Raw genomic sequence first — 17,103 nt, forward strand, 5'->3', positions numbered from 1 at the left:
GACAAGGCTACCCTTCCAGAGGACCCATGCCATGTTCTCCCAGGACAGAGCTACACCCAGGCAGTGCCACCTTCCTTTAAGGCATGTGCCATCTTAAAAATCAGGGCATCTTAAAAATCAAGCCAACAGGCAGTGGATTATATTTTGCCTTACAGATATCCACGCAGCTGCAGGGAAATGCCCTTGGGTTTCTGGCCCTGGGCCCCCTCCCTACTCTGCTCCCTCTTTGCAAACATAGAGCTTTGTTTCTGAGCCAGAGGAGGACATAATGTCCCCCTGCATCCCCTCCCTGAGGGCTCAGAAGGGACAAGTACAGGACTGTCACCTCCATTGCAATTAGAAAGAGAACCCTACAAATGCACTCTGCTCCCCACTCACCTTCCAACCAGTCATCACCATCCTCTGGTCCCCCAGGGACCAAGGGGGAGTATGGGAGAAAGCCAGGGGGAGGAGCAGAAATAGAGGGGAGAGAGAGCGAGGAAAGAAAAACAATACTATTGACCTTCAGTATCGAAGCACTTTGGGCAGATTCAGCTTGAGACACTAGCAGGGCCCTGGTACCTCCTGTTCTCATGCTCCATGGTCCAGAAACGACTGAGCAAAACGAGCAGCTCTTGCCTTCAGAACTGGCTATTTCACTGGTACCACAAGCCAGGGTCTGTTACGTCACAGGTCATGCCCATGGGCATAATGGTGATGCTAATGTTAGAGACTTGCAAGCCCGACCAGCTTGCCACACCCAGGGCAGGCAGCTCCTCACATTCTGTGCGGTTGAACTTTGTTTATCCCTTTCGGGCTCTGGTTCAATCTCATTTTAAATATCCCCACTGATGGTTTTTTCACTTTGGCCCCTTGGGGAAACAATTATCCAGCCTTCAAGATGCTTTTTGTGAGATTCAACTGGGATGTCCCCTTGCTTAAATTCACTCCGATTGCTCCTTATTACATCCCTGTGGAGAACGTGAAAGAATCACTCTTGTTCCTCTCCGGGGTTTTCCCTCTTCAGCTGTATACTGCCTTGTTCTCACATCCCCACACAGTCCTGGCTTGGCCAGACACCACACAGAGCTGGGCCTGGGATAACAATGAATGGAGAAGGAGGCAGGTGATTGTCACGGATCACAGTAGGAGCTTCTGCTTGCCCACTAGTATCTGAGTAATGGACAAAGAAACAAGACAATGCAAAAGGCATGTGCTCTCTGCTCTGCTTTGGGGTCTCACTCACCCCCTGTATGCTCTAGACATCATTCCAGAATGATGGGTAGGGACCTTGAGAAGTCATCAAATCCAGCCCCCTGCACTGAGGCAGGGCCAAGTAAACCTAGATCATCACTGACAGGTGTTCGTCCAACCTGTTCTTAAAAACCTCCAATGACAGGGATCCACAACCTCCCTTGGAAGCCTAGTCCAGAGTTTAACTACATGTGAGCTTGTGCTTACTCACGCATGCACATATATGCCATGCTGGACAGTCAGTCAGGAAACTGCCAGCAATGGGTGAGTCAAAAGTGGGACTCTCTTGGAAAGAGATTTCAGATTCTGAAGCGGTTTATGAAATCTGCAGCTTCTCAGCTCTCTCTACAACATCCTTCCAGAGGGGATGGTGGAAAAATGACTTCATTCCCCACCACAACCCCATTCCTTAGGCATGACACCAGTCCTGCAGTCTGCTGGGCAGCAAAGCAGGAGAGCTGGCTTGGCTCCTGCATTCCCCTCCTCACTGGAGATGAGTGTGGGTGGGGGAAGAAATCATTGTCACCAGTGTGCTTTTATTTCCCTGAATGGCTTTTTTTGCTTTGTGCCCAGTGTGAGAGCTCCAAGTGGGGGGGAAAGATGCATCCAAGGCTAAGGGTTGCAGAGTTGCTGGACCAGATTCAGAGGTGGGTCTGATTCTAAGGGGTGGAACAGACCCCTTGTCTCAGGTCCCCTCCGTGGGTAAGTGATGCCCCTTTGATCCACTCTTTGACGTGTAATCTCCCCTGCCGTGCCACATCCCCCTTGAATCTGCCTCTGAGTCAATTCAATTCAACCTAAGAGACTTCACTGGCATGACCACTATTGCAAACGGGTAACAAAGACACAGACCTCTTCAAGCCTCTGTCTGGGGTGGATACAAGGCAGTGGGGAAAAGGTCAAAAACTGTGTTTGCTCCCAGTGTCTGTTGGTCACTGCTGCCCATGCCTGATCTGGAGGCAGGTTACTGAGTGGGTGATGCCCATCTCTACTATCTCCCCAGCTGGGTTACAGTTTTCCTTCTTCACTGTTTGATCAGATGTTTTTCAGGATGCCTGATCCTTTGCGGGGGTCTCCTGGCACTGGGGTAGAAAGGGTCTGGCAGTCCAGGTCTCTTCCCGTGCTTTGTCTGCGTACCTTACTTGCTGGGGGGTGGGGGGTGAAGGTGTAAATTACCCCAGACCCCCTCTCCTCGGGAGCTGGCCCAATGTCTTTACCACCAGGTCTTGTAATGGGGTTCAAGCCAGCAGGCCTGGGGCTGGGAGCAGGCCGAGGACAGACAGACGGGCAGTTTCTTCCTGCCCCAAGGCCGGGCGGCCCGGGCCAGGATTCGCCGCTGGAGCGCGGCTGGGCTCCTGCTTTTGTTGCCGGGCCTGGCTCTCGGCCAGGGGGGCGGAGCCGGCGAAGTTTGGGCTCGAGCTACCTTTTGTTGTCAGCTGGGAGCGACGTCAGGGGCCGCTGCGCTCCGCGAGGTGGTGTCCACATGTGACCAGCTGAAACTAGTTCTGAAGACACAAAGGGAAGGAGCTGGGGAGCGCGGCGGCGGCGGGGCAGCGAGCGATTAACCCCCGGGAGCCGCGCGGAGACCGAGCACCGGAGCAAAGCTCAGCGCCCAGACAAGTAAGTGCGGAGCCGGAGCGCAGGGCGACGCTCCCCCGCTGCCGGCGGCTCCTCTGGGTGGCGAACGCGGCTCAGAGCCGTGGGCAGCGGCCCCCGGGGCGATGCTGCCCGGAGTCTCGCCGCAGCCCGGGGCCCGGGACAGGTTGCTGGGGAACATTGATCCGCGCCGGAGGGGAACGCTCCTTCCCGGGCGAGGGGCTGCCCGGGGGGATCCTCGCAGGGGCTGTCATCTGCCGGGCACGCTGGGGCCACCGCGGTGCATCTAGGAAATGGGGGGAAAGGGGTGGTGTCTGCCCAGCCCCCTCCGCACAGAAAAGGGGGATCTGTGCCCCAGCCCCTCCTGCCAGCCTGAGAGCCGCGCATGGCCGGCCGCCAGGACACCCCCCTGGTGGGCACCTTAGCAGTGCCCGGTGCCTCAAGGAGGCAGAACCCTGTCACTGACTCGCTGTGTGACCTGGGGCAAGTCCCTGCGCCGTGCCTCAGTTTCCCCACCCCTAACAAGGGGCCCTCGGTCTTCCCTTGGGGAGGCGAAGGTGAAGTGCCTGCCCTCTGCCCGGCTGGACTCAGGGTTCCTCGGACTACCGTGCCTCCGTGTCCAGCCCTGATCCCGCGGCTAGGGCCCACCAAGCACATTCCCGGGGGGGAGCTCGCTCGGATCCGGCACCCCGACCCCCTGCGCGGTTCATCCCCAGCTCTGGCTCGTGGCCCCTCTCCAGCCTGCAGCGGAAGGAGGCGAGGCGGCTCTTTCTCCCCCTGCTGCGGAAGGAGGAGCAGCGCTAGAGCGGGACTCCGCCACACCGGGGCTTTCCAGGAGCCCCGCTCCGCAGGAAGAACCCCGCCCCGGGGCCGGCTGCAGCCCAGTCTCACCCTCCTGCCCTGCTGAGCCCCCGCCTCTCCAGCATCTGGGGGGAGGGGGGCGGAGGGTTCGGGGCCGTGACCCCCCCCCATCCCGAAGGCTCAGGGGTGGGCTGCTGGGGCCTCTGTTCTGTGTTAAATTCCAACCCTGGCCTTGGGCTATCAGGCTGGCCCCCAGGAGCTCCCTTGCTGGGCTGAGTTGAGGGCTGTGGGCGTGGGAGGAGTGTGGGGCCCAGGAGAGTCCCTGCCGGCTCTGGGCACAGCCCCAGTTCTCACAGTCCCTGCAGCGCCTCCTCCTGCTCTGCTGGCTGCGGCTGCCCGCCTGGTGTGTGCCTCCCATCCTCTCCAGCACCTGCACTGGCTCCCCGGCCTTTGCTTGGGCCAGTGACACATCACCTCCTTAAAACCGCCCATGGACGTCTCCAGTCAACCACCCAGACCTTGCCTCTCTCCTCCCTGTGCTCCTCTAGACAGGCCTCCCCCTCTCTGTCCCCTCACGTGCTCCCCACCCTCGGTGGGTCGGTCGTGCAAGAGCCTTCTTCTCTATACCACCTGGAGCAGCCTCCCCTCTCCTAACTCCTGCTCTGCTAACACCCTCCTCCCCCCCAGGGTGGGGCCAGTCCCCAGAGATTGCTAGCTGTGACCAGAGGCCTATATAGTGACAGGCTCCCACTAGGTGCCTAGGTGAAAGGTCGGTGGAGAAGAGGAGAGGGCTAAGAAATCAGTTGCATGGGAGGCCCCAGCACAGGTGTCTTGAAAGGCAGGATCAGAAGCAGGGGAGGGAATCTAGCCCCACAGTGTGGAAGCTGCAGGACGGCCAGGGAGCATGAGGAGGGAGCTACAGGTTAACTACAAGGAGGAGGGGGTAGCTTGGATGGTGAAGCTCAGACAGAAATGGCCCAGGAAGCCCTTGGGTGAGTAGGGAGTGCTGCTCTCCTGCACTTTGTTGAGAAGAGGAAGGGGAGAGAGCAGCAGAATGAGCCGGGGAAGGCGCTGCCCACACGAGCAGTAATGGGGGAGCAGGAACCAAAGGGCACTAGAGGGAAGGGATGATTGCAAACTGGCAGTGCTGGAGGAGGCGGTGCTGTTATGGGTGCCCTCGTGAACTGGGGCCAGATAAAGAGAAGGCCGTGGATTCCTTTGCCAGGTGGTGGTTGGGGGAGAAAGTTCTCACCAGATTGGCAGGGGGAGCAGGAGAGGCAGAACTTTGGGGAGATTCTGGGAGGGCATCTGTAGAGTCTGTGAGGAGTCTCCTGGGGCTGGATGGCTATGGAGCTGGGGCACTGCCCGTGTCTGGATCTGCAGGGGAAGGCGGGGTCCTTGGGAAGGGGAGGTTGGGCTGTGGGGACAGTTCTCTGTGCAGAAGGAGGTGTTAGAGTGACCTGACAACGCAGGGGAGTGAGGAGAGCTGGCAGCTGGGACACTTTCTGCTTCATTCTGCAAAATCCAAGGAAACCCAAGAACGGTGCCGCCCCATCTCCAGGGAAAGGACTGAGCATAACTGGGGAGAAAACAGCCCATAGTGATACAGTCTCACACTACAGAGCAGCTGCCACCCAGTCCAAGGAGATGCTTAGTGGGGAGGAAGGAGGGGTCAAGGCAACAAGCCTGAGAGGGTGTGGAGGGAGAGGCCGGGGGTGCTCAGAGGAAGAGAATGGCATGGAGACATCCAGAGGGATATGACTATTGAAGGGGAAGGATGTCTTGGAGGGGAGGAGAGGGGAAGGGGGGTGGCGGCGTCAGAGCAGGGGGCTGGTCTAAGCATGGTAGAGAGGTCAGTGGCCTTCCCTGAAAGGGCCATCGGCAAGGAGCAGCGGGGCAGGGCAGATTTAGCAGGAGGTGCATGTGATGGATGGGTAGGCAGCCAGCCTCCCCAGTCTCCCTCCCTGCTGCAGCTTTAACCACAGACAGCCAGGCTCCTGCAAGCCAGGGCTGAAGGGGAGTCTGTGGAATGAATCAGCCCATCCCTGGTGATAGGGGGCAACAGGCAACCCGTCCCGACTCAGAATAGGCGTTTTTCCCTACCACAAAGGGCAGGTTATCATGGTCCTCGGAGAAAGCTGAGTAACTCCAGACAGTTGTGCTCTCCCCCTGGCCCCAGGGCATTAGGGTACCAGCCCCTTGTTACATATAAGGAGTCCATGGGGAAGGTTTAGCATCCCCTGCCCTGATTCCCTCCTGTACCGAGATCCTGGCAGGGAGGATGTGCTGCTCCCGTCCCTGGGGAATAAGAGCTGCTCAGCTCTAGGGAAAGCACCAAGGTTCCAAAGGGAGGGGGCGGTGGTTAACCCCCTTCTCCCCCTGCCCTCTGCTTCACAGACTCAGAGGCTCTGCTGTCCGACCCAGCTGCAGTGTGAGTCAAGCAGAGGGGTCCCCATGTTGAAAGCAAGGGGTGCAGATAGGATTAGCAGCAAAGCGATGTCCCTCCCTCCCTAGGGTCTCTCAGGACCTTTCCAGGCAGCAGCAACAGGAACCAGGTCTAGTGGCTGCAGAGGGAGCAGTCAGGCTTCAGGGGCAGGGAAGTTTGCAGCTGCGCCTGCTTCAGGAGTGGTAATCGCAGCTGGCCTTGCCTTGCACAGAGTGCAGCTCAGATGGGGTCCCAAGACCCCTCATGATTATGTTTTGCATTTCGGATCCCATTCCAATATCACCCAGAGGGCTGAGCCAAAGTGTGTGAAATCCTTGGCAATGGGAGATGCTGTCAAAATCTGTATAAACTCTCACAGCTCAGCCGGCTTGGGAGAGAGCAGGCATGGGGGATAGGTACCCTGGATTTGAACATCTGAGGAGCCGAACAAATGTAACCAGCCAGCAAGGGGGCAGGAGTCAGTTGCAAAAAGGACCAACAGTTTTGCAAGCACATTTCAAGTCATTTTCATCTGGAACTGGAACCATCAGGGGGATTGAAATTATTCTGAGCATTTTTGATATTTTAGTTCGCTCCCTTTCTCCACAGAATACCATAGACTGAATAATGGCCAGAACTGATCTCCAAAGGTTGGGTTGTTCTTTTTTCTTTCCGACTCGGGCACAGGGATGGAAAGTGACTTGCACAGCAACTCAGTAGTAGAGCTTGGCACAGAACTCCTTGCTCCCTAGGCCAGGGCTTTAGCCAAGCCTGTCCATACCCTGCCCTGTTTTTCTTGTCTGTCCTACACTTGTCTGTCACTGGGTCAGCATTCTGAAACTAGTGTTTAGCTGCTGCCCCTGCAAGGGGAGCTCACACACAGAGTTCTGGTAGGTCACGCTGAAATGAGGACTCTTGTTTTGTTTTTGGAACTGTTTCCTGGGGGTTTTGCTCACAGGCAAAGGACAGGGTAGTGCATCCTGCCTCCAGAAGTTGGAGGACATGCTTACTGTGCACCAGGGAGGGCAGTCACGCCGGTGTGGTATCCCAGACAGCAGTCATGCCGATGTGGTATCCCAGCTGCAGAGGAGAAGGCTCTCACACCATACTGGGGAGAAGCTGTGGGACATAGCAGAAAGGAGGCTGGTACTAGAAGAGCAGAAGAAACAAGGAGACAAAGTTCATGATGTAGAATGGACTAAATCCATGAGGAGTTTTAAAAGTAAGGACAGCCAGTTTGCAGTGAGCAGCCAATAAAGAGGGCTGCAAGTATTGGAAGCTGGAGAGGAGGGAGCTGCATTAGCCCAGGCCAGAGGAGATGGGAATATCACCCTAAGCAGACTGGAGGCTGTGTTACACAAGGTCATGCTGTAGAGGTGGGCAGAGGATAGCCCAGGGCCAAGGCAGAAGCAGAGGTTACAGAGTGGAGGTGAATGGGAGAGTCAGAGTAAAAGGGGAGATAGTTTGAAGGTGCTGCTCTGAGGGCCCAGTAGGAAATTGGATAGGGCACTGTCTCTGGGGCAGCTCTTAGTTACCTTAGTCCCATCCACTCCCAGCAGGAGGTGCTGTAGAGAGTAGGGCAGGAACACAGGCTGTGGGGAGCTCCTTTCTACTCCAGTCCCATCCACTCCCAGCAGGAGGTGCTGTAGAGAGCAGGGCAGCAGTGTTGGCTGTAGCAAGCTCTCAGCCTCTGCCTCCGGAAGGTGGGCTGTTCCATCTCGTTCTCAATGCTGAGCACTTGTCCTTGCAGCCTCTTTGAGGAGAGTGTGGTGGGAAGGGGCTTGAGCTGTGTTCTGGCTGGCCCTGGGCTCCCCAGGATAATTCCCAGCTGAGGTGGGGAAAGCGGAAGGCGGCTCTCGTCCCCTCAGCTTTGCCTTCAACCAGCCGGGCTGTGTAATTCTCTGTGACAGTTCAATTCAGAGTGAAGCCGAGAGCTTCACAGCAACGGACACACAAAAGGTGAGTGCACTGGAGCCTGAATAACGAACGGAGCTGCTTTCCCCAGCGTGCTGCCAGGGTGACCGTGTGGGGGAAGGGAGCAAAAGTTGACCCAGTGTTTCTCCCTCCACGCTGCACCCAGTGTGTACCCTCCTGTAACAGGCCTGCAGGGAGGGTCTCACACAGCAGGGGCAGTTGATTCACTGGAGCCAGGGTGGGTGTGCCGCCATCACACTGGGGAGCTGCCTCGTCAGAAGCAACAGTGAGAAGGGGTGTGCCATGTTTCCCTGGTTTCCTGGGGCTTGTAGGTGGGGGAAAGGGGCCGACAAGTGAATAGCCTGGCAATGCACTTGGTACAGGGCAGAAGGTGAAGCCAAGCAGAGCTGCGCCCCCTGCATATGGACCTAGTGGGGAGCATCACATCTGCAAACGCATTGGCTCCAAGCAGCTGTAACCTTAATGCTCAGCTAGTCTAATCTCCTCCCCTCCTAGTACCCAGATTTCACCTGCTCCCTGGGTTGGCAGTTACCATTCCCTGTATAGGGGTTTTCTCCCTCTTCTGCACAAACTGCCTGGGGCCTGTCCCCTCCTGTTTAAGCTCCAAGCCTGGGTGAGGTGTACAGGATTTGTAATGGAAAGACTGGGGCCTGGCCTTCCAGAATGGGACAAAGTCTGGTGTGGGAGCTATGGTCCTCTCCCCTTTGATCTCTGCTGTACTTGAGACGCTGTGGACCCACAAATCCAGCTGGCTCAGCACCTCTAAGAATCAGGCATCACTTTGGAAAATGGGGCTGTTAATGACACAATTTCCAGGGCAACCTCTGCTTGACACTCTCTTCCCCCTCACCCCATCTCTTCAATCAGAATGATGCTGCATGCTAAAAAAGCATCTTGAGCAGTAGCTTAGTGCAGTCCCTGCTGCCTTGATCTTTCTGCCAGCTGGGAGCCTGGACTTCAGTTGCAACCTGTCTGGCTCCCCATGGTGGTGAAGTTGTGCCTGTTTATTTAATGTGCATGTTACCCTCTGGCATTGCCACCCACCAACCCCTTGGTATTGGCCCTCGGTGGGTGTGGGGGAAGTTGGCATTGTCACTGGCTGTACCAGCTCCATGTGTCTATTGCTGTCCTTCACTGAACTGCCACCAATGGGGAAAACATCAGAGGAATTCTTGTTGGTCATGGGAAGAGCAGGTGAAAAGCTGTTGCCCATCCCGCCGCTGCCAGGACCTGGCACTGCTCTGCCAGGGCCCTTTGTTCACACCCACAATGCTGCCGGATCGATTTCCTGGAGCTATGAGGAGGGGACAGATGCACTGATGTCAGCAGCAGCTCAGACCCCACCAACGAAGGGACAGCTTTCTGCAGAGAGGGCTCCAGAGCCAGATTTCAAACCCATCAGATGCAGGGGCATCTGGGCTTAGGGTTCAGCTTACAGTGGAAACGGGTGAGCTGGGGAATTCTGAGTCTGGATTCTGGGTCCCACCCTCCAGGTCTCTGATTTGGGGTTGGACCCATTTCTAGCCACCTTATTTACTGGAAACTAACAGGGTGTAGTGAGTGGGGGGAGAGTCGAGTCACTGACCTGCCCACGCAGGGACACTGCGCCTCTGACTGCAACCCTGGCCAGGGGCCCTCTCAGAGAAGTCAGCAGGTGTGGGGCTAAAGTAGAAACTAAGCCAACTTAACAAATGTACCCACTGCTCAATAGTGCAAACACATGCACGGTCCCAGTGTGCACATACTCAGTGCATACACGCTCCCCCATCATGCATCCACAGATGCATGACACACACACACTCTCCCACTGTGCACAGGTTCCTCCATTGCACATTCAAACACAGAGGCATGTGCACGCACACATGTAACACTGACAGACCTCGGTCGCTGGCGGGCAGGATCGAACCTGGGACCTCTGAAGGTCAGGGCAGGAGCCTCTACTGCATGAGCTAAAAGCCAAGTAGCTGTTAGCTAAGGCTGTAGAGCAGACTCATTTTATCTCTCTCTTTATCTGGTCTCGGTGCCGCTAGATGGGACAGAGCACCACACCCAGGAAATGTGTGTGTTACATATGCACAACTCCTACTTCCATTTCTCCCCCTTCCCTGCCCCTTCTCCCCCCCCCCAACCACACACACAGACTGGCCTTCTGCATCCATGGTCCCTTTGTGGCGATATGGTAATGGGCTGACATTAAGGGAGCCAGCAGGGGGAGCAGCTTCACTTCTAAAGCTCCACATGAGCTCCGCATTGTGTGGGGTTTTTTTAATCTTCTGTTTTAGTTCTCAAAAACCGATGGTCATGATTTTTTTCTGCCCTGGATTCTTTTGGAGCCGGATAAAGGTTCCATGGCAGCTGCCGTCCCCGCAACGTCAGGGATCTTTGGCGTGGGCGAGGTGGCCTGCTGGGCGCTGGATAAAAGAGGCACTGGGAAATGTGGGCATGGAAGGGGGCTGGGGAATCACTGGGGATGGGGAGTAGGGAGCAGGGCCTCATTACTGCCAGCAGGCAAACGGGACAAACAGCTTTCCAAGGGCCGGAGCGGCACAAATCCCACCCTCTGGCGGATTGGCTTTCCCAACCTCCTCTTGGCTGCTCCTGGTTTGAAGCTGGGGGTGGGGATTGTGATGTTAATGTGCTGACCCACACCCTGTACCAGGAGGCCTGAGCCCTCTTCTCATCCTGATACTCACCGGAAGGGGTCCCACCAGCAGAGGGGGGACAGAGAAGGTGACTCCAGAGAAGCTGAAAAGCGGGGCCCAATCCTGCACTTTCCCACCACCGTACGTCAATGGGGGGTGGGGGGGTGAGAAAGGATCAGGCCCAAGTGTTGTGCAGAGCTAAGGGCCTTCTCTGAGTTGCACACAGAGCCTGGTTTTTCACATGGCTACAGCAGAGCCTGTAGAGCCCAGGAGAAGAGGTCAGGAGTTCAGCTGCTTCCACAGCGAAACTCGACCCTCTGTACACAGAGGCATATAAAGATAGTTACAGCTTTGTGGTCATCCATGATCCTTTCAGGGTGGGCTCTGCATGTGGCTGTGAGTTGCTTCCTCACCAGGCTGGTGTGGACAAGCTTTGGCTGGTGCCTTTGGCTTCCCCCTCCTTTTCACTCTGCGGTCTTCTTCACCTGGAAGCCAGCTAGGGTTGCCAGTTTTGGTTGGACATATTCCTGGAGGTTTTGTCATGTGACATAATCTTGAATTAACAATTAATCTTCGACTTCTGGAGTTTCCAAGACTGTCCTGGAGGGTTGGCAACTTAAAACCAGAGTCTGCTCACATCTGGCTGGTGACATACCCATCCAGATGTGCCTTCCTAGCTAGTTCAGGGAGGAGGCGACTGCCTTTTGATGTGAGCAAGATCTTGGGATTCCCAACGGTTTGTCTGCATTTAGCATATGAAGGCCTTCCCCTCCCCCTGCCTGCCCTCCCCCACCCAGGTGCTTCTCCACTAGGAGCTGACTTTCCTCTTTGTTTGTGCCTGTGGACCCCTGAAAGTCAAATCCCCTCAGGCCCCCTGCTCCTGGTCCAGGTGGGGCTGGGGTGGCAGCATTTAGACTACACTGAGTTCCCAGAGGGAGAGGCATATGGTTGTGAGGTAGGGACATGCATGCTGGACCCACTGCCTCATGCCCGTAGGCCCAGTATTGAGGTCGCTGGGGAGCTCATTATTGGGGGGGGGGAGCTCCTCCTCCTCACACGCCAAGCTAGAGGGCTGGGCTGGACAGGGTGTCTGGGGTCACCTTATCCACCCCTCACTCTGTAGTGGGACGGACGCACCCCTCCTTCCTTCATGCACCTCTGTAACCAGAGGTAGCATCTATTTAAATATGGCTGCAGCCACCCCACTGTGAGCACTGACCATCCAGCTTGGAAGGGGAGGATTGGGGTGGGAGCTGGATTGCACCATGGACTCTCTGCAGCCTCTGTCTATGTCTGAATGTCCCACAGCCTGGAGGGCTTGTAAGTTGGGGACACACACAGACTGGGGAGTCTAGCCCTGTCACACTCACCGTTTGTTGGTCTCTGGTGGGAAGCCAGCCACACTTCCCTCCAGACTACAATGGCTGTCTGTGTCCCAACCCTGTCCCTGAGGCTGGCTTAGGAACCCCCCGAATGCTGCAGCTAGGTGAGGCTCCCACTTGACACACAGAGCCCTAGAAAGGGCCCTGACCCCCCTCCTGCTAGGCCAGGCCAAGCAGGGGCTGGTGGAGCTCAGAGTGGTAGCCTCTCCCCCATTTCCTGTCCCTTGGTCCCTCCTCCAGCCCTGGGCTTCGCCTAGGGAAGAGAGATCTCTGCTCAGAGTTTGGGGCTGCATATGTTTCCAGCTCTGTCCTGCAGAGGGGGCTGCACAGCCCCAAGCCAGAGGGACTGAAATCTCTGGGACCTGGGCCACCATAAGCCCAGAAGAGAGTGACTCAGACACCCTCCCCTGAGCCCATGCAATCCTGCCCATCAGTTCCAGAACCCTCTTTCCCTCCCCACCATCAACCCCATGTCCCGCTCCTCACATGTGCCATCCCTCACACCTGGGTCTTCCCCCTCAGTGCACAGGCTTGGCTTTCTGTGCTGATATATTTCCCTTCTTCCCCGCAGAATGCAGGTCCGTGGGTTCTTCCTCCTCCTGGTGCTGATCCTCATGGCTGCAGCCTCTGAGGCTGGTAAAAACAAGAAAGGTGAGGGGCAAACTCATGGCTGCTTAGGAAGAGAACTCGTCCCTCACCCTCTGCTCCGTGGGGCTGGTTATGGGTGGGGTCAGGGGATGTTCATGTCCCTGGCTGCAAGTGAGGGAGGGCAGAGTCCCTGTCTATGGGACCAGCTGCAGTTCTGTATCCTTCAGAGTGACTGCCTGCTCCCTCCTCTGCACTGCAGACAAGGTGAAGAAGAACGGCTCCGAGTGTGAGGATTGGCGCTGGGGGCCTTGCACCCCAAACAGCAAAGACTGTGGTGTGGGCTACCGCGAGGGGACCTGCAAGGAGGAGACTAAGAGACTCAAGTGCAAGATCCCCTGCAACTGGAAGAAGGAGTTTGGAGGTGAGTGCACAGCCCCATCCCAGAGACACTCACCAGAGGTTCAGAGGGCCACCAGCTTCCCATGGCTGTGGGAAACTAGCAGGACTTTTGTCCAAAAGCTGGAGTCTTTGTGGTTGTTGTCCTGTTAACATATGGGAGCCCCAACATTACCCTTCTCAAGGACCTACAAGCAAGCAGCCAGCCAGGAGCCCAAGTGTGCACCTATGACCTCACCTTCCACTACCTTGCACCCAATGTGCTCATGTATCTGTGTCTCATATAGAGCTTGCATGTCCCGGTTTGCAATGGTCTGGTCTGGCCCTTCCTACCTGGCAGAGGATTGCCTGGTGAACATGTAGTTTCTGCAGACCACACCTTTGTTAAAAGCTGGGGTGGCCACAAGCTGCACAGTGAACACTCCTGGGTTCAGCATATCTCCTGTGAGATAGGGTCTCTTTCCCTGCCGAAAGGAAAAGAGCAGTGCGTTGTTGGTGCACTGCAATGGAAGAAAGGCTAGACACAAGTCAGGTTAGCTCTGCCATAGGAGCAGTAGCCATTGCTGAGCTCTCCACTTCCCAGAGAACGTAGGGCACCTGGTCAACAGGAATTTACTACAGGGGACGGGGCAGGCTGAAATGAGCAGAGACTAACCCTTGCTGGAGGGTTCCAAATTCAGCTGTTGCTACTGGAGTCCATTTGGGAAGGCCCTTGCAGTAAAGGTTCTGCAGGCCACATTAGGCCCTTGGTGACACCTAGGGATATCAGGCTGTATGGGCCATTGATCTGACCCAGTGCAGCAGGGGCAGGTTAGATAGACCAGTGGTCTGATGCAGAATGGGGTTCACCGGACGGTCTGACTCAGTAGTACCACACAACCGATCTTTGCTTTACACTTGCCCGGCTTGTGAGTCCTGCTTCCCTTCCCAAAAGTTCAGACCTGGTGATCCCTGAGCTTTTCTTGCCAAGCCCCCTCTGAAACTACATGATAGCTGGTGCTGCGATCTTCAAAGTTTGAGCTGCCCTCCGGCTGCCTAACTTGTGCCTCACCATTTGGGTATCAGGCCTTTTGGAATGGCCTGTTTGTTTGTTGAGGCAGCCCCGTGAAGAACAGAGTTCAGGTGTCAAGTCCCCATGAGGGAGCATGAGAGCTGGACAGATGCTATCAGGATGTTGCATCCGTGTGACACGGGGCAGTAGTGGACCCACATGCTGCATGTAGCCGGGTGCTGTTCACTCAAGTGGGATGACCCAATGCCTTGCAGGGCCTGAAGAGGCAGTGTGATTGCTAGCTGGAGCCATGTGAATGCAATACCAGGCTGTCCGATCAAGCAGCATGAGCATTGTTTGGCCACCAGCCCAACACTGTTCCCGGGGCTCCTAACGGGCTGCCATTTACTCTGGTCCCTGCATGGAACTAATGGCTCCAACCTCTCTTCCAGCTGACTGCAAGTATAAGTTTGAGAGCTGGGGCGGGTGCGATGCTGCCACAGGTCTAAAGGCCCGTTCAGGCACCCTGAAGAAAGCCCTGTACAATGCCGAGTGTCAGGAGACCATTCAAGTGACCAAGCCCTGTTCTCCCAAGACCAAGTCAAAATCCAAAGGTCAGTCCCCACCACTAGAAATCCTCATCCCACCTCTGTGTGGGAAGAGCCGCTGTATGTCAGGTGCATGACACATTCAAGAGGAATGCAGCCGTCTAAGCTGGTCTGTCTGGATTGTACTTCCAAGGGTAACACTGCCGAGTGGTGCTGGTGATTCATTAGGAAGGGCTCTGAGTCAGTACTGACCCTGTGTGCTGGCAGGGTCTGCGGAGCTCTCTGCAAATGCAAGAGTAATCTGTTGGAGGAAACAAAACGCTGAGGTCCTGGATACATGGTCTCCTTAAGACCCTGGTTCTTTTCACAAGAGCTGGGTTGTTAACTCTACCTTGGTGAAATTCCTATTCAGATCATTACATTCCACAAGGCTCAAAATCCCACTGCAGGAGTCTTTAGGTGAAATCCTGTCTCCACTGGCAAAACTCCCATGGACTTCAGCAGAGCCAGGATTTCACCCTGTCTCGCTCCCTTACATAACTGGTGTGTTGCATTGCAGTGCACCCTATAGAGAGTTACATTTCAATGGGGCTTAAGCAATTTCTGCTTATAAAATCTGAGAGGCATTTTGGGATCCTTCAAGGTGTGAAAGGCCCCCAGTCCATTCTCGCTGCTGGTCATTAAAGGGTCTTGATACAGTTTGCTTGTGCCCACTGGAGTCAAAGCTGTAGCTGGGAACTTCCAGCTGGGCTTGCCGTCTACTTTCAAGTGCAATCCAGTGTATATAAATTACTGAGCTGGTACCCCAATGCCCGGGCAGGCCTCACTCTGTGATTGTGACAGGACATGACCAGTTGTTGGATATTCTCCCCAGCTATTGCCCTTACAGCCCTTCCTAGTCACTACACCCGCAAAACATAACTGAGTTTAGTGCAAATAATATGATGCCTCCTGATATGTCAAAGGACAGAAGGTCCAGGTGATCCACCAGCAGATGGTAGCACCACATGGGATGGCAAGCATTGTACCCACTGAGCAGAGACTTTACAGGCAAGTGCACTGACTAGCAGGGTGCACCCTCCCTTGGTCCTGGCTGGATTCACTGCAGCTGCCTGGCTTATGTGCCACTGCAGCCAAAACCCAAGCCAGTGGCGTGCAGGCAGCTTTGTAACAGGTGAGCTACAGACATGCTGAAGTGACTTCTCCAGATACAGCAGGGTCGGTAAGGCAGCAGATGGGGGTGTCCCGCAGATGCACTAACTCATGTCTTGTTCCATTGTTCCAAACAGCCAGGAAAGGGAAGGGGAAGGACTAGAAGGGACGGGCTGACCCTCCCGTCTCCTAGACACGGTGCCTGAACCCATCTGGACATACACCACTCGGCGCTGCAGCATGGCCCCCCCGCTCGGCGATGTTTTGCCAAATTCCATTCTTCCTCCTCCCCCAACTTCATCCTTAACTGTGATGCCTTTTTTAATCACTAGTTGTGTAGAGACCAAATCCGCCCTTGCCCGAAGGAGGTGCTGTTTACCTTCCCCGTACCCACTCTGTGCCACTGTCTGGCGCCTTTTTTGGACCCCAGTGTTCCCTTCTCTGCTTCTGTTTTCAGCTATTCAGTGCGATGCGCGTGGGGCGCTCTGGGCTGGGAGCAGCTGGAGCCCTTCACATTTTTGGACCCTTTGTTGGAGCTCAGTGGCCTTTGGCACATCTCTGGGATGCTCGTGACCTGTCTGAGTCACAGTGGTGCTTTAAGGAAAAAGAAAAGCTAACCAGTGAACTAGCAAGTGACCCAGTCACAGAGGGCAGGGATGATGAGAGCAGGAAGGAATGAGCCCCAGTACCCTGCTGGGCTCACATGCGATGGAAACATTTGGAGATGTCTCGTTATTTCTGGTTTCCTTGACTTTGCAAGAGGCACAATGTATGCCTCCCAGCAGTGGTCTGCTGTGTGCCTCTAGCCTCCCCCACTTCACCTGCCTTCGCTCACAAGTTGTTCACCCAAGGACTGGCCTCTTTGGTCATGGTGACCCCTTCCTGCTGCCTGCTTTTCTACCAGCAGGTGCAAACCCAAGGGTCCTGCAGCAACCAGGAAAGAATCTCCCCCAGGTTCATGGGCCTTTCCCTTTTCTCTTCCTTTCCCTTCTGTTTCTTCTAATCCGTGTCTGTGCCGGGGCGCTGTGGCCTCTCCCCGCTTTCCGCTCTCACACTGGTGTTGGGCCAGCCCGCACCACTTTTGGATTTTTTTTTTCTTTTCCAATAAAAGTCTTTAAAAAAACAAACCCACCTCTAGTACCACATTCTGCTTCTGTGCTGGGAACTCTGCCGTGGTGCCAGCCAGGAGAGGCTGTGACATACTAGCTGCAGTGACGGTTACTGCTGGATCAGTCCAGTGGCTGCTGCCTAGCCTGGAAGGTTAGCCAGGGCTCCACTGGGGTGGTTGGGCCAGGTCTCTGTTAAACTGAGCATGACTTACTTGAAGTGAATAAGCCAATAACTGGGTAGGAAAGGGCAAGCAGAACAAGAATTTCAGGTAGGCCAACATGGAGCTGCTATAGCTACCTTTGAC

General features: G+C 55.6%; 1 protein-coding gene across 1 annotated transcript; it reads left to right on the plus strand.

Moving 5' to 3' along the window:
- Nucleotides 1-2,679: 2,679 nt before the first annotated feature.
- MDK (midkine) lies at nt 2,680-16,816 on the plus strand. The gene is made up of 5 exons (XM_073348161.2): nt 2,680-2,853; nt 12,586-12,665; nt 12,862-13,023; nt 14,442-14,603; nt 15,827-16,816. Exons 2-5 carry the CDS (start codon nt 12,587-12,589, stop codon nt 15,850-15,852), a joined length of 429 nt encoding a protein of 142 aa, XP_073204262.1. The 5' UTR covers nt 2,680-2,853; nt 12,586; the 3' UTR covers nt 15,853-16,816.
- The last annotated feature ends 287 nt before the right edge of the window (nt 16,817-17,103 follow it).

Source organism: Lepidochelys kempii, chromosome 6, assembly GCF_965140285.1.
Source record: "Lepidochelys kempii isolate rLepKem1 chromosome 6, rLepKem1.hap1, whole genome shotgun sequence".
Classification (NCBI taxonomy): Eukaryota; Metazoa; Chordata; order Testudines; family Cheloniidae; genus Lepidochelys; species Lepidochelys kempii.

Bases quoted from the DNA above. Each gene is read 5' to 3' on its own strand.
- MDK (XM_073348161.2), top strand. From the start codon at position 12,587: ATGCAGGTCCGTGGGTTCTTCCTCCTCCTGGTGCTGATCCTCATGGCT. The intron at 12,666-12,861 runs GTGAGGGGCAAA...TCTGCACTGCAG, and splicing joins GGCTGGTAAAAACAAGAAAG to ACAAGGTGAAGAAGAACGGC. The intron at 14,604-15,826 runs GTCAGTCCCCAC...TGTTCCAAACAG, and splicing joins GACCAAGTCAAAATCCAAAG to CCAGGAAAGGGAAGGGGAAG.